This window comes from Gopherus evgoodei, chromosome 12, assembly GCF_007399415.2.
Source record: "Gopherus evgoodei ecotype Sinaloan lineage chromosome 12, rGopEvg1_v1.p, whole genome shotgun sequence".
Lineage (NCBI taxonomy): Eukaryota > Metazoa > Chordata > Testudines > Testudinidae > Gopherus > Gopherus evgoodei.
The window spans coordinates 38,047,060-38,064,119 of NC_044333.1; the positions used below are offsets into that span (position 1 = coordinate 38,047,060).

Genomic DNA, 17,060 nt, shown 5'->3' on the forward strand with positions numbered 1-17,060 from the left:
TCAGGCCACAAAGTTTGCGCACCTGTAGCCTAGTACATTGTGACTAACTGAATTACATGTTTTAGATTTTGCATAAATTCCTCCCTGTTTTTGCAGAATTATTCCTTTGTGAGGTTCACATAAAATCTTGGCCTTCACGTGTGTGACACACACACACTTTTAAGGCTCTAATACCTAAGTGCACAAGTGAAGGAATTATGAGTGTAGATTTTCAAAAGCTCATTTGTTCAGACTATGACAGTTTACACCTGTGCTAGAGAAGTCGACCTGCTTTAAAAAACACCACCAGGGCCCCCAAAAGGGAAAGACAGATTATAGGAGAAAATCTTGAGAGATGCTGGAACAGAAATGATTACAAGTCCTGTCTTCCTCTTTAACATCACTACACTGCTTTTACTTTTTTAATTCAGATATTTACTTGGATTTCCACAGCCAAGCATGCAGACGTCTTACACCTATAAGAACAACTGTAAAACAGTGAAACACAAAGCTTTCAGATTAAAAGGCTAGGAATGAAACCCTTAGCTCAGACACACACGCACACAAATCCCAATGCCCTAACTAGGATTTTTCAAAGGCTTGATCGAAGAGCTAATCATGCACTGTTTCTGAAGCTCATTAAACTCAGACTCTGGTGGATTGCTGGAGAGAGACGTTCCAGAGGGCTGGGCATTCTGCTGACTCCAACCTGCTGCTGGCTGTGGAAAGTTTAACCCAAGAAACATTGATGTTTTCCCAAGTAAGGATTGCTGTCACCCATTTTTGGTTATACGTAAAATCTGAATTCTTCCCAGGAAGACATAAATCCTTTTGTTATTTTTGGTAAAGATTAATTTAGCCCACATCTTGACTAGCTGAACTCATACGTTATCTGACTCACTCTCACATCAAAGTACAGTAAATTTAAACTGGCGTTCAACCACAACACCCTGATCAGTTCCAAATGGAGCACTTTAGTTAGGGAGCTAATGGTGTTATGGTCAGGCTCACTATGACTTTTTAAAAGTCTTCATGCAGATTTTAAATAACTTTTTTCCACTGACTTCCATATCCTTTGACATTGCTTATCATTGAAGTTTTTCTAGAGAAAGGGAAAGTTTCAATAAAAATGTTTTGTAACGTAAGTAATATTTTCAGATCAGCCAGCTATTTTATAAGTGATATTTGATTGGACCACACACACTGCAAAATCCTAGGATTGCATGAACTGTGAAACTTGCAGTCCCAGAAGAAAACTAACATGAAAAATATCAACATTTACACACAATTATGTTTTTACAGCCACACTACTCCTGAGGGAATTCTGCGCTAAGCAAATAAAAATTCTGCACACAATATTTTAAAATTCTGCAAATTTTGTTGATAAATAAATGTGGAGGCTCCAGCATAGTAGTGGGGGGCACAAGCCACTGGTTGCACGAAGATGGAAGACCACCATATAACACCCCCCTATGCACCCCCATACACCCCACCCCGGACACAGACTTTGCAGTGAGGCTGCACCCAACCCTAAGAAAGTGCAAGGGCAGGGCCTGCCCCTGAAACGCCCCAGGGCCCTGCCCCTCCATGCCAGGTACACCAGGTGTGGGCAGCCAGACTCAGCTCAGCAGGATCCAAGTATGGAGGGGCTTAGTATGCGAGGACCCAAGTGTGGAGTGAGAGGGTTTCGTGGGGGGCAATCTGGGTGCAGGCAACTCAATAAGGATTCCGGGGGGGGGGAGCTGGATACACAGCGGCTCATTGAGGGAGGTTCTGTGCAGAAATTATATATAATGATTCATTAAGTATAAACCATGTTAACAGAGTCACAGTTGACAAATTTAAAATAGCAAGAAAATTCAGAGTTCAGGTTCTTATGTCACGGTTCCTATGTATTACAGTGCACAAAGATAAGTTCACAATGGAAATACTGACAACCCCTACTGTAACTGTACAAGACGTAATAAGATCTACCAGTCTAAAACGTTCTCACTAATGCATGGATGGTTCAAGTAAGTATGGGACGTGGTAAATCTTTGAAGCCAGGTTTACTGTTAGCTGTGCTACCCAGTGAGAACGTATAACAGTCAATTTACTACACCAAGTCTTTTCATGAGAACAGCAGGGTTCATAAATAGGAAATTTAACTTGGTAAGTATTTAAGTAGAACGGTAATTATCTGTTCCCTTTCAGAATAACTAACCAGAACACAAAATATAGATGGTTTAACAGAAAACTATCTGTTGGCCTGGATTGAATTAAAGCCAACACTATCTAATGTGTAACATGACTACTTATACTCTCCAAGTTTATGAAAAGATTACATAGGTGTTTTTTCAGGAACAAGGAATTTCATGGAGGATGTTTTTTCACTAATACTCTATGCAAAAAAAATACTGATTTCCTTGCCTATTCAGTAATAAATATTCAGAGTATAATTAGACTAAAAACATAGAAAGTGAAGGCTGGATAAGAGAATAGCACTAGGTGACATCTAATGGCTTCAAGCCCAAGAGCTGCATGAACAAATACAACAATTTCTATTTATTGCTGAGGGAAAAATCCACATAATGTCGCAGATATGAAAAAATAACGAAGGACTGGGGAGGCAGGAATCCTAGAGAGTAATGGGCTCCACTAATTTTTCACCCTGTAAATTACACTGTCTGATAGCTTTCTCTAATTCTATTTATTTATTTATTTATTTATTTGTTTTAATTTCCAGACCTCTCAGGTTTGGGGCCACATATTGAGAATAGTTAACAATTTTGTTCCATTTTTTATAAAGCCTGGGGAAAATTTAAATAGTAGTCCTTTCAATCTCTAATTAGCATGAGCTAAATTTTGAGGGGTCATTCAGATACTACAGTGCTGTTTTAGAACACCCACTCAACCAAAAGATGTTGCAGCTGAAGACTGGAGATTGGGACAGTCTCTCCTCTTTTCTGGGTTTTTAGGTACATAGTTGCTTCTAAAAAGTGTACCCTGACTGACTTAGGCTTCCAAGTAATTAAAAAAATAAAATAAAAAGAATCTATCCATCCCTCTCAGTGTTACTTATGTCAATTTCCTAACGGGCAATAGGAGACTAGGTCACCATTCTAAGTTTGATCCATGAAGCATAAAAACCAGGGGCTAGGCTCTAGGAGCTGTCTGAGGCCCCAGTTCCGCCAACTTTTGCACATGTGAGTAACCTTACGCATGCCAGTAGTCCCAATGAAGTCAAAGGACTATATCCTATATCCACATGTATGTCTGCAAGACCTGGGCATTACTGATCTTAGATATAGGCTTTTCTCTTTAAAAATCCATGATACCACTGCTCACCTTCTTAAATTTACACATGTAGTTAAGACCTATGCTGATTGGGGCTTAAATGCCTCAGAAAGTGAAATGTCTATACTGGGATTTTGTCCATAACCAGCAATCAATGGCCAATACTGTCTGGGGCAAGCTTCATTGGCACAAATCATGGCTTTCCTTGCCTACACTTGGGTATGCCTCGGTGTAGTTTCATTGGAGGCCGGCTATTAATGCTGGTTTAAACATGTCAAATTCCAGATACACACCCTTGGAATAAACCCTCATGAGATGGAATCTCTCTTTCAGTTTCTTAAATGCAGAAAGATTTACAGGTGAGCTGCAAAAGTTTTCTTTAAAAGAGTCTGGCTTGTGCCCTCCTCTGTTTTTTATGATTCATAAATAAATTCCTGCCCCTGCCTTTTTAGGTGTTTCTGATTTTTGTTCATTTGTTTTAAATCTCAGGCCTTTTCTGCATTAGAAATTCTGGCCACCAATGTAGCAACACTTGTGCAACCCCAGTCTAGTATAGAAATGGAAAGCTGTGATTTGCACTGCAGCAGTATACCCTGGTTTTAATCGCAGTAATCTCTAACGGTGCAAATCACTGCTTGGCTTGCCCTATCTAACTAGGGGCTCATACCAGTACAGTTACACAGAGGGCTATTCATTGATGGCTGGAATTGGGATAAATCTCCAGTGTAGAAAAGGCCTTAGAAATACCATGAAAGTCTAGTCTAGTCATCCCTGCTGTTGCTGGACAACATTCTGCAGATCACAGAGCACATAATGATGATCTGGTGGTCCATTCTCACCGTAAATTCTATGACTGTGTGTGTAGTATATGCTCACAAGACCTTAATCAAAGGTGTGGCGAATGATGACTCTTTAATAGGGCTGTCAAGCGATTAAAAAAACGAATCATGATTAATCACACCGTTAAACAATAACAGAATACCATTTATTTAAATATTTTTGGAGGTTTTCTACATTTTCAAATATAATGAATTACAACACAGAATATAAAGTGTACAGTGCTCACTTTATATTTATTTTTATTATAAGTATTTGCACTGTAAAAACCAAAAGAAATAGTATATTTCAATTCACCTAATACAAGTACTGTAGTGCAATCTCTTTATAATGAAAGTTGAACTTACAAATGTAGAATTATGTACAAAACATAACTGCCTTCAAAATTAAAACAATGTAAACCTTTAAAACCTACAAGTCCACTCAGTCCTACTTTAGCCAACCGCTCAGACAAACAAACTTAGTTACCATTTGCAGGAGATAATGCTGCCCACATCTTGTTTATGTCACCTGAAAGTGAGAACAGGTGTTTGCACGGCACTGTTGCAGCGGGCATCGCAAGATATTTATGTGCCAGATGTGCTAAAGATTCATATGTCCCTTCATGCTTCAACCACCATTCTAGAAGACACGTGTCCATGCTGATGACAGGTTCTGCTCGATAATGATCCAAAGCAGAGCTGACCGACGCATGTTCATTTTCATCATCTGAGTCTGATGCTACCAGCAGAAGATTGATTTTCTTTTTTGGTGGTTCAGGTTCTGTAGTTTCTACATCGGAGTGTTGCTCTTTTAAGAACTCTGAAAGCATTCTCCATGCCTCATCTCTCTCAGATTCTGGAAGGCACTTCAGATTCTTAAACCTTGGGTTGAGTGCTGTATCTATCCTTAGAAATCTCACACTGGTACCTTTGCATTTTGTCAAATCTGCTATGAAAGTGTTCTTAAAACAAACATGTGCTTGGTCATCATCCGAGATTGCTATAACAAGAAATATATGGCAGAATGGAGGTAAAACAGAACAGGAGACATAAAATTCTCCCCCAAAGAGTTAAGTCACAAATTTAATTAACAATTTTTTTCTTAAATGAGCATCATCAGCATGGAAGCATGTCCTCTGGAACGGTGGCCAAAGCATGAAGAGGAATATGAAAGTTTAGCATATCTGGCATGTAAATACCTTCAATGCCAGCTACAAAAGTGCCATGCAAATGCCTGTTCTCACTTTCAGGTGACATTGTAAATAAGAAGCAGTCAAGCATTATCTCCTGTAAACGTAAACAAACTTGTTTGTCTTAGCAATTGGCTGAATAAGAAGGAGGACTGAGTGGACTTGTAGGCTCTAAAGTTTTACACTGTTTTGTTTTTGAGTGCAGTTACATAACCAAAAAAAAAAAAATCTACATTTGTAAGTTACACTTTCACAATAAACAGATTGCACTACAGTATTCGTATGAAGTGAATTGAAAAATACTATTTCTTTTGCTTATTTTTACAGTGCAAATATTTATAATAATATAAAGTGAATATTTTGTATTCTGTGTTGTAACAGAAATCAGTATTTGAAAATATACAAAAACATCCAAAAATATTTAATAAATTTCAACTGGTATTCTGTTGTTTAACAGTGCAATTATTCGTGTGTTTTTTTTAATCGGTTTATATTTTTGAGTTAATCACACGAGTTAACTGTGATTAATCGACAGCCCTACTCTTTAATAAAGATTTCCTTTGTCCAGAAATCTTTACTAAAATTCCATAATGCACACTTGGCCACAGAATCTTCTAGAACACACAACACCTGAGCTACTGCTGTAAAGCAAACAAAACTTCCTTAGAAAGCCTTCAGTTTGTTTGTTTTTAAATACATCATTAAACAGCAAGAGGACACAACAGCACAAGACCAGAAGTTCTACAGCTTTCATGCAATTCTGAATTACAGTATTTATGGGGTGGGACAGAATAAAATGGCAAATACTGTTGCTCTTTCCCCTCCACTCACTGAATCGGCACTAATATTTGATACATAATGCAGTTTTTAGCACCTAAATTAGTTATCTACTGCATAAAAGAGAGTCAGATCTTTTCAAATTTATAAACCATTTAAAAGGATTCAGGCCTTTTCTAGATTTTCCATTTGAGATCAGAAAAAAGTTCATGCAAGTATAGACTTTAGATCACTTCTATATTCTGCCAGTATAATTTTTATTTTAAATAGTAAAGCAGTCAACAGAAGACAGTTTAATACTAACTGTGACTTGGGCACGTATCAGCATTATCTGATATGTAGGTCTCTATCCTGAACTACACAGTATTTTATTTATAATTAAATGTGCATAGATTTCTCTTTATGATTTTAATAGGGCTTTTGTTTATATAATTTTTTTAAAAAGGCAAAATCTCTCCAGTAGCAACAGGCAGACCCACCATCTATACAATTAGAGCACATGCGTGTACAATTGTAGCTACAGATAGTCACGATAAGATTCATATCTACAAAGAAAGCAACAAAACGCATTTACACTTGCACTAAGTACAATGCAAGTCCATCTTACTGGTCCACTTGAAAGTATCCAACGGCTTTTCGTCTGTCCGTCTCTCTCTAAACCTTTTAGACCATCTCTAAATTTGGAAAGTTTATAAAACAATTCCCAGCCAACATCAGTGGTAATAGAGGCCAAAGCATGAACAAGGCTCCTGCAGCCAGATCTGATTTTATCACCACTTAATTAAATCCACTGAAAGATTGTTTAATCAACACTGTGGTTAAAAAATGATCTGGCCATTGAGGCCTTTTCTATGCTAAGACTCCCACCTGTGCTAACATCGTTTCAGCTGAACAGGTGACAGTATTGATTGATTCTATGGCTGATACACTCGAAAGGAAGTCTACACTACAAAATTAAGTTGACCTAAGTTACACTGATGTACAGCCATCACAATAATTGAATCAGTTTTACATGTCCACACAATGCTCCTTGTGTTGGCTGGGCACATCCTCACCAGGAACGCTTGCACTGATTTAACTGCCAGCATGATGCACTGTGGAACAATTTCTGAAAGGCAGCAACAGTTGATGTAAGCAACACAGAGTACACTGACACTGTGTCAACCTAACTACATCAACTTAAGCGCTATGCCTCTTGCAGAAGTGGAGTTATTAAGTCGGTGTAGTGAGCAAGTTACATTGGTGAGAGCTACATTTTAGTGTATATGCTTACAGAGTTAGGTCAACGTACGCTACCTTATGTCGATCTAACTCTGTCGCGTAGACTAAGCCTTAGGCATCAAAATAGTGTTATCCTTCTTTTGCAGCTGCCAACTCCCAGCATCACATTTCAGAGGTGAGAGGGGAAGAGAAGAAAAGACAAGCCTTACATTTGTTGAAGTGCAAACCAGACAGTGAACGGACTTCTAGTTTGCCTTTTCACTGGAACAATTCACAGGTACTCTAGTCTCACCGACTAACAACTCACAAATTCAAAAGGACAGATGAACAAGATAAAATTCATATTTTAAAACAGTGGATATAGGTTAAATAATGCTGTTAGATAGTGATAATATTCACATATAAAACAGGAAAATAGGGGATGGGGAAAGCCAGTTGATGTTTAAAAGTGAAATTTACTAATATACCACTGCTAGTAGATCATTGATTCTACAGCTCTTCAATTAAAAAGTTATTCCTAAGCAATTGGTCTGTTTACTTTTGGATCATTTTTAGTTAGTTATGAAGGCTTTAAAACTGCATATTGTGCAGTATTTTAGTTTAAAAGTGTCAGTGATTTCAAACACTGTTGAAGTATATAATTATATTTTCAACAGTTACCCAAAAGCTAAGTAGGTTAGCAGTGGCTGCCCCACATATTCAATGCAAAACTCATGCAAGATGCATATATGGAAACATGGATTTGGGTGAGCCCAACACCATTGTCTTTACTGCCTTTTATAGGTCTCCTAACTTACCCATAGGCAAAACAATTCTTGATTCATCCTGCTCTCTTTCCCCTTTTACCAATATGGAACACTTCAAAGGAAAAAAACCAAACCTTCTCTTCCAAGTTTCATATAGAGCTAATTTTAACTGCTAAATTATGTCAGTGAAAATAATCTACAACAGAAATGCTAATAGCCCTTAACTATAATCATGGGAATAGCATCTCTAGAATTAGCACTTATTTTGTTTTCAGCAAAAACAACAAAACCTCAAAATGGCAAAACACAAAATATATTCTAAAACTCAGGACATGGCTTCAAGGGAAAAGTTATTATTAGATATATTGGAGTAATAATTAGAGGACTCAATTAGGATCAGAGCCCCATTGTGCTAGGTGCTGTACAAACACACAGAAAGAGACAGGCCCTGTTCCAACAACCAGCTAAAGAATCACAGGATCTCAATTTATGCAATTCAACTCATACAGTCAAAAAACACAAATTTTTAACCGAGTGGTTAAATACTTTAAAACAAGGTTGCTGCTCAACAGCTTTGAAGTTGCACACTGGAATGTTTGTTTATGTGTGGTTAACAATTGCTAGCTTTGCTTTTCCATGGGTGGTTTACACACAGTGTGAGCACTGATTTACCTAAAAAAGTTTAGAGATTGGTTCAGGTAAAACAGTGCAGTCTCCTACAGTATACACTTTTATTTCAGATGAAGTGTGTCCTACTTCAATTTTGCTTAATTGTAATTGATAATCAATAGATAATTAGAAAAAAATTAGTGTACAAACACAGGACTTGAACACAATGATGTCATGGGGGAAGAAATCATCATAGACTGCATTTAAAAAAAAGTGGGGGAAGTCAACATCATTATGAATTCAGTGAAAGTTTTTTGGGTCTTTCTATTTGGTTTCTCACTATGGAATATTCAGTCCAATTTCCAAATAAGCTTGATTTTAAATGCCTAAATTAGAGTCTCATGTTAACATTCATTATACAATTGGGCAACATTCATTTAATTAAAATTAACATATTACTAACGGAGACTACTTTACTCCTTTCAAGTCCTTCCTGTGCAGTTATAAAAAAAAACAAAAAACCTTCCTGGTTCTTCCTATTAAATCATTTTTGTGAGAGAAAACAAGAAGCCTAATAAATTATGATAGTTCGAGTAGGGAGTGTCAACTTTCCAACCTGGAAACTCAGTACCTATGTGTAAGCCACATTAATACAGTGTATCTCATTGTACCCACAAGTGGTTAGGCCACAGAAAGGTCTGCGTATGCCATTGCCTTGAAACTAAGAGAACTGCTGCTTTAGCTCATGTAGCATAGGATCTCACTTTTAGAACACAGGGATTTGAATGCAGGTTCATTGATGACCCACCCATGTCGTTACCATCACAAATGAAAGAGGACCAGGGAGAAAGTTAGGGCTCACTTTGTCCCATCTGGGGTACCACCCACTTGTCTTGAAGTCCCTGGCTGGGTCATGTGGTAAAGGAACAGGAACACTTCAAATTTCTAGCCTAAACAGGTATTATCATCATAAATGACTGAACAAGACATACTTTCTCATGATAGATTGGAGGCTAAAAATTCAGTTTAAAACCAGAGTTACCCAATAGTGTTAAGAATAATCCAGTTATTACCCTTCTTTTGCAAGACTGGGATAAAGCCAGAGAGCTCCTAGATATGCCCCTTGTACGACTCAGGTTCAGCTTCCCCCCACCAAAAAAAATTTTTTTAAAAAAATGTATTTTTTCAAAATCTGGTTCCATAAAAGGATTACAAATTTCAGTTACTGTTTCCTCAAAAATATTCTCAGGTCCTACAATAAGCTGCAGCAACACAATATAAAAACAAAACTATTTTGCATGCACCTGAAAGTGAGACCTTATCACTAAAACCAGATCCAGCAGTCAATATAGAAATCCTCTTAAGCATCTTATTTCCAAAGTTTTAAATGAGCATATTAAATAATATCACTGATAGATATCATACGCTACATTCTTAGAAAAGAGATGTTGGTACAGAAATTAGAGGCTGACTGGCCTATCATTCATAAGATATCAACTTGCAACAGAATCACACAACTACAGTATATGAACCACTGACTGTGTTACTTCCTTGCAACTGCAAACAAAATATGTCCAGAACTACTATGTAAAAGGCTGATTCTGCAGCTGACTCCACACAGTAAGATCCACACACCTGCACAGAGCCCCAGAATATTCTTCAACATGGAATCAGTTGAAGGACTGATGACCAAAATGTTACTGACCTAAAGGAGCCTTATTTTGCTGTTTGTTGGAATGCCCTATTGCAGGGGTAGGCAACCTATGGCATGCGTGCCGAAGGCAGCACGCGAGCTGATTTTCAGTGGCACTCACACTGGTCCTGGCCACCGGTCTGGGGGCTCTGCATTTTAATTTAATTTTAAATGAACCTTCATAGACATTTTAAAAACCTTATTTACTGTACATACAACAATATTTTAGTTATATATTATAGACTTATAGAAAGAGACCTTCTAAAAACATTAACATGTATCACTGGCACGCGAAAACTTAAATTAGAGTGAATAAATGAAGACTTGGCACACCACTTCCGAAAGGTTGCCGACCCCTGCCCTATTGTATAGTATTTCTTAATCCTGGCTCAAAATTGTTTTATGTAAGTGATAGGTAGAGGAGGAAAAGTTATTGAAATACATCACCCCGAACCCTCATCCCCGCATCGGTGGAAGTAAAATTGATATTATCAACCTGTTTTCATCTATAGTAAAATAAACAAATAAATAATGAATTAAAAAAATATATCCTAAATCAGGGGATATCTAAAGCAAAACTTGTTTGACGCCCAGAAAATTGAATTAATTAGTTCAATTTTGTTGCACTTACTTACTATCTCAGAGAACATCAGAAGTTTTATACGACATGGTTCACCCTCAACCTTAAATGACTAGATTGGATCAGCAATCCACAGAATCAAAAAAACTGTCCAACATCTAGATGTACCTCAGACCGAACATGCAATCTCCTTCCAGATGTAAACATAGAATATGGAACCCTGTACGTAATCAGTTTATCATTGCATGGGTATTATCCCTTTCTTCCTGATTCTTACAAAATATGCGCACACTTCACTGATTGTAAATTGTAATTATTTCAGCAATAACAACTACAATTTTTTTCTTCCCAGATGTGTCTTGCTTGGTATGGGAAATAACATTAACATGATGACACAAATGTCATTCAAGTACCATGACAGCACTGATGTTATATTTGTGCTAGAAGAGTCACTTTAATTATAAATGCATTTTCAGAGGTTTATAGTTCCTTCCAAAATTATTCCTTTAGCCTGAAGTTTCTCATACTTGTTCACAGCCCAGAATGGATTGGGGAAGAAGGTGAGCTGTTTGTTTTTGAATTTTAGTAAAATTATGTGAGACTCCTTTTGAGTTACCTGAGCACGAAAAAAATAAAGGTGGTATACATGTATTAATACATTTTTCAGACACTGTTGCTCATGGATAATTCAAGTGTTTTCATTTTTTAACTCAAATCTGAACTATAAAAATTCCTAATCACTAAAACATTACAAAAAGTTACAAATGAATGAAAATGGCAGTCACTGCCTGTGTGTTTTCCCTCTCAATGTAAGTATGCACAGAGTGCATTTATCTAGTTATGTGTTCAAAGGTCAATATACATAACTGCACAGCGCCTGTCCTGCTTATTTTGATGACAGAACATTCACTCAGTGTTGCTCTTAATTTTTCAAAATATAGAAAGCAAGGAATTTATATAAAAGACTACATTAACGCAAAGTAATAGATTTTATACAGACAAAATCTAAACTAAACTGTGGTTTCAATTTGGCTAGAAAACCACAACCTTTTAAAGTCACAGACACTTCAGACAAGTCATTAGGCTATTTAAATTATACACTGTAACAACAGCATGGAAGTCTAAGGTAGTTCCACTGTATCTTGTGACAAGGGAAGTCTCAGTGTTTAAGATGAACAGAAAGGAGTTTGTGCTCAGAGTTTAGCTGACATCAAATACCAACCCAGCATAGCTTGTGCTCAGGCAAAGAAGCACAGATGATGGGGAAGGGCTAGCACCATGAAAGTCCTTACAGAGCTCTGATGGCTGGGGCCCCAGTGTGGCTTATCTTCTTCTGGCCCCTGCACTGACTCTTCTGGGTGATGTTGTGATCATGCAAACGTTATCAAGTCACATCATCACAACATCCAAGTCTGCAATGTTTGGATTTAATTGTACACAATTAAACATGGCTGGATTGAGTGAAATGTATTGTTTTTCCATGCTCTTTGTCCAACTATAGATTTAAGCCAACTTCTTGTTCTAAAAAGTATTAACTAGCTACTAGCATCTGAACAGCTTAGCAGCCTTCACTTAAAAACAAGTCTGAATTTGTCTCAAACGGATTTTCTTAACTTCAAAAGACAATGAAAATATATACAGTAAAGTGACACTAATTTTTTGTACTCCCTTAAAGAGAATTTTGTTACAACGTAAACTATCAGTGTTCTTCAATTCCATGTTTAAAATGCACTGCCCTCCCCACAAAGGTTATTGTTCTTCTGAACACTGTGGGCAAGTGACCACCCAGAAGGTAATTTTTATTGCTACCAGGAAGAACAGTAGAATGGATTCTCCATCCATCTTAGAATGGCTTAAACGGTGCTGAAAAATTGTATACTATTAGTGAAGATCAAAATGGTATGCTCCAAGAGGCATTCATGTCTTTATTCCTTACGCATATTCACTTGGTCCTGATCCTATTTCTACAGAACTTTTGCATGCAGTAAATTTTACTTTTAACCACCAAGAAGGTGAGTGTGGAGAAGATGGAACTGAAGTCTCTATATTTGTTCTAGTCCTTATTTTGATTTGATGTCATGCTTCTTCTGCAGAATAGAAACTGTAAAATTAAGTATTCGTATGGAGGGTCCTCCTGCAGTTAATTATATCCTTACAGCCTGAACTGAAGTATTTTTCCATCTATAGTTCATTCACAACAAAAAATTAAATTGAACAAAAAGTAAACCTGTAACCTCTGCTTGTTGGCTCCATGTATTCTGGGAAAAGGAAACAAAATGTTGAGAAAAATCACCCAGATGTCCACAGCTGAGTATTAAAAAAAACAAAAAAATGAAAACTTTCAAATTTAAGGCAGCAGTATCCAAAGGAATGTACAACTAGAAGGAAACTTATGTTACAAGACACCTCCAATACGTACCTTCCCATCTCAGGCAAAGAGCCAACTCCCACTAAATTCAATAGGAGTTTTATCGGTCCGTTAAGCAGCCACTTTAAGTACAACTCCAGTACAATTTTGTTCAGAGTTATGGTTAAATGGGACCTAGACTCATCAAAATTTCACTGCCACCAGACAGACACTTCTAACAAACCTACTTCCCTACCCCCTCCAGTCCATAATCCTTGAATACAGATGCTTACTCCCATTTCCAGATAGATTTTCCATGTCTTTCTCCCTCGCTAGTCTTTGATCTGCTACCCATGCAGTGAGGCAGTCCAGTCAGCTCAAGCCCTTTTCTGTTGATCTACTTGTGACTCACTGATGAACATCTCCCTTCTGATTATATGACAGAAATCCCAAGGATCCTGGATGAATCCCTGACCATCCCATCTACTAGACAATTGATTTTTACTATTCTCTTAGGTTGGCACTTATCACTAGAATGTTTGAGGGGTAGGAAGGAGAAAATATGTGGTTATGTTGTTTAAGCCTTCAAGAAAACAGTTTGAGATATTACCCAAGCCCTGAAAGGAAGAGTACGAGGCTGCAATACCCACCTTATGGCAGCCAGGGTAGGCTGCCATGGTGCCAAGAGCGGGGATGCTCGGATTCTTGCTGGTGCTCGCCATGATGTTTTGGATCTGGGTAAGCTCTTGCCTCAGTACCTGCTTCTGGTGGAAGCTGAAGGCAGGGTGATTGGACGCCATAGTGAAGAGCAAGAGAAATTCATCCCCAGTGCGGCCCTCGTTGAGCTGCAGCCCATAGTTGTTGATGACAGAATCAATGTGGGTAAGTGTGCGGAAGAGGACTCCAGCTGCCTCTCGGTGTGCAGACCCCAACAAGGCAAGGGAGACCAGCAGTTTGCTACGTACCACCTCATCTGTCAAGTTAGTGAGGCTTCCCAAGTCAGCAGGGTTGTTGGCCTTGATTTCAGAGTCACGCAGGGAATGATAGTCCTTGCGGGCCAAGTCCTCTAAGCAGGCACCTAGAAAGCGCAGTTCAAGTGGGATGCACAAGTCCAGGAGGCCACAGAGAAATTCCACCCGCTGCGGGGAGGGCAGTTCTGAGAACCAGCGGTACACACTGTCCCTCTGCAGCCGTGGGCACCGCTTTTCTACCATGTTGCTACTGCAGCTACCACCACCACCACCACCTGTGCTGGTACCCCAGGGACAGGGGAGGTACACACTGGGGAATGAAGGAAAATGCCCAAACAAAGGTGGGAGAATGGGACCCTGAGAGATAAGTGCCCAAATACAAGAAGGGGGCACCCTAAGAGCAACACACACTGGGTCCCAAATAGTGAAAATCAGGGAGCTCGCATTAGAGGTGAAATATAAGGACCCTAGGGGGGTTACAGATGTAGGGACACACAAGGATCCCGGGGGCGAGGACTTCCAATGGTAGGGATGAGGAGACACGCAAGGACTCTGGGAGAGGGGAAGGGAGGACACCAGGGAGAAGTTTCTGATGGGGCGATGAGAGGACACGCAGGGAGGGGTTACTGATGGGGATGTAGGGACACAAAAGCACCTGGGGATTAGTGATGGAGGGTGACCGGACACGCAGGGGCCCAGGAAGGGGTTAGCGATATGTGGGGGGATGACAGGACATGCAGGGACCCGGGAGGGGGTTAGCGATGGGGAGGGAGGTGACGGAACACGCAGGGACCCAGGAGGGGGCTAGCAATGGGGGTGGGGTATGATGGGACACGCAGGGGCCTGGGAGGGGGCTAGCGATGGGTGCGGGGTATGACGGGACACGCAGGGGTCTGGGGGGTGTGTGTGAAAGGACACGCAGGGGCCCGGGAGTGGGTTAGTGATTGGGGGTCAAAGGACACGCAGGGGCCCCGGAGTGGGTTAGTGATGGGAGGGTGACGGGACACGCAGGGGCCCGAAAGCGGGTTAGTGATGGGGGGGGGAGGTGACGGGACAGCCAGGGGCCCGGGAGCGGGTTAGTGATGGGGGGGGGGGAGGTGACAGGACAGCCAGGGGCCCGGGAGCGGGTTAGTGATGGGGGGGAGATGACGGGACAGCCAGGGGCCCGGGAGCGGGTTAGTGATGGGGGGGAGATGACGGGACAGCCAGGGGCCCGGGAGCGGGTTAGTGATGGGGGGGAGATGACGGGACAGCCAGGGGCCCGGGAGCGGGTTAGTGATGGGGGGGGAGATGACGGGACAGCCAGGGGCCCGGGAGCGGGTTAGTGATGGGGGGGGAGATGACGGGACAGCCAGGGGCCCGGGAGCGGGTTAGTGATGGGGGGGGAAGGTGACGGGACACGCAGGGGCCCGGGAGCGGGTTAGTGATGGGGGGGGAAGGTGACGGGACACGCAGGGGCCCGGGAGCGGGTTAGTGATTGGGGGGGGGAGGTGACAGGACACGCAGGGGCCCGGGAGCGGGTTAGTGTTTGGGGGGGGGAAGGTGACGGGACACACAGGGGGCCGGGGGCGGGTTAGTGATGGGGAGGGGAGGAAGGTGACGGGACACGCAGGGGCCCGGGAGCGGGTTAGTGATGGGGGAGGAGGAAGGTGACGGGACACGCAGGGGCCCAGGAGCGGGTTACTGATGGGGGGGATGGGACATGCAGGGGCCGGGAGCGGGTTACTGATGGGGGGGGAAGGTGACGGGACAGCCAGGGGCCCGGAAGCGGGTTAGTGATGGGGGGGGGAGGTGACGGGACAGCCAGGGGCCCGGGAGTGGGTTACTGATGGGGAGGACGAGACACGCAGGGGCCCGGGAGCGGGTCAGTGATGGGTGGGGGGGAGGTGACGGGACACCCAGGGGCCCAGGCTAGTGATGGGTGGGGGGGAGGTGACGGGACACCCAGGGGCCCAAGAGCGGGTTACTGATGGGGAGGACGAGACACGCAGGGGCCCGGGAGCGGGTCAGTGATGGGGGGGGAGGGTGACAGGACACGCAGGGGCCCGGGAGCGGGTCAGTGATGGGGGGGGAGGGTGACAGGACACGCAGGGGCCCGGCAGCGGGTCAGTGATGGGGGGGGTGACAGGACACGCAGGGGCCCGGGGCGATGAGCCGGCCGCGGGGCGAAGGCAGTCGGGTGAGGCCGGGCTCCGCGGGCCGAGCAAGCGGGGCTCGCTGCCCTCTCACTCCCCGCGGCCGGGCGGGGGAGCAGGCCCCAGGGGCCGGGCAGATGCCGGGGATGCCGGTCCAGGCCCCCGGGTATCAGCGGGCGGAGGGCAGCGCCGCGTCCCTGCCCCTGGCGGCTCGGCAGAACCAGGCCTCTGGGCCGCTCCCCTCACGGGGCGGCTCCTTCCCTCCGCTTCAGCCCCGCTCGCTCCATCCTCCGAGGGGCCCCGCGCCCCCTCCGCGAGCCTGTTCCTGCGGCTGGGCCCCGCGCCGGCTCGCCTCCCGCTGGCTCTCCGCGGCTGACGAGCGCCGCCCGAGCCCGGCCGCCCCCGCCGGCTTCAACCGCCACCGGAGCGCCCGAGCCGCCACCACCGCGACAAATAATCCCGCCGGCGGCAGCAAGCGGAGCGGAGGCACACGGGACTGTGTGCGAAAGTGAAGAGCCGGCGGAGGAATCCCAAGCCCCGATCTGGAGGCAGGAGGCCGGAACTCACTCCCCCCTCCCCACTCACTCGCGGCGCAACCCTACGCGATGCCCCGCCCTCTTTCCCCACCTCCGCCCATTGACTGGCCCAGTCGGCCGAGCTACGATTGGCTCCTCCCTCCCGGCTCCCAACCTCCCGAGCGCGGGGGCCGCTCCCTCGG

The 17,060-nt window shown here is 42.8% G+C and overlaps 1 protein-coding gene across 2 annotated transcripts in view; it reads right to left on the reverse strand.

Annotated features, from left to right (window-relative positions):
• Positions 1-15,689, reverse strand: part of ZCCHC14 (zinc finger CCHC-type containing 14) — a 95,156-nt gene extending 79,467 nt beyond the window's left edge. Inside the window, exons 1-2 of one of the 2 annotated variants that reach the window (XM_030581935.1) lie at positions 13,887-15,689; positions 13,124-13,147 (exon numbers count right to left, since the gene is read on the reverse strand). In XM_030581935.1, the coding sequence (XP_030437795.1) occupies positions 13,124-13,147; positions 13,887-14,450 (588 nt within the window). In that variant the 5' untranslated portion in view covers positions 14,451-15,689. The remainder of the gene's footprint in view (positions 1-13,123; positions 13,148-13,886) is intronic. The other variant, XM_030581936.1, reaches the window with a different exon arrangement.
• Positions 15,690-17,060: the final 1,371 nt, after the last annotated feature.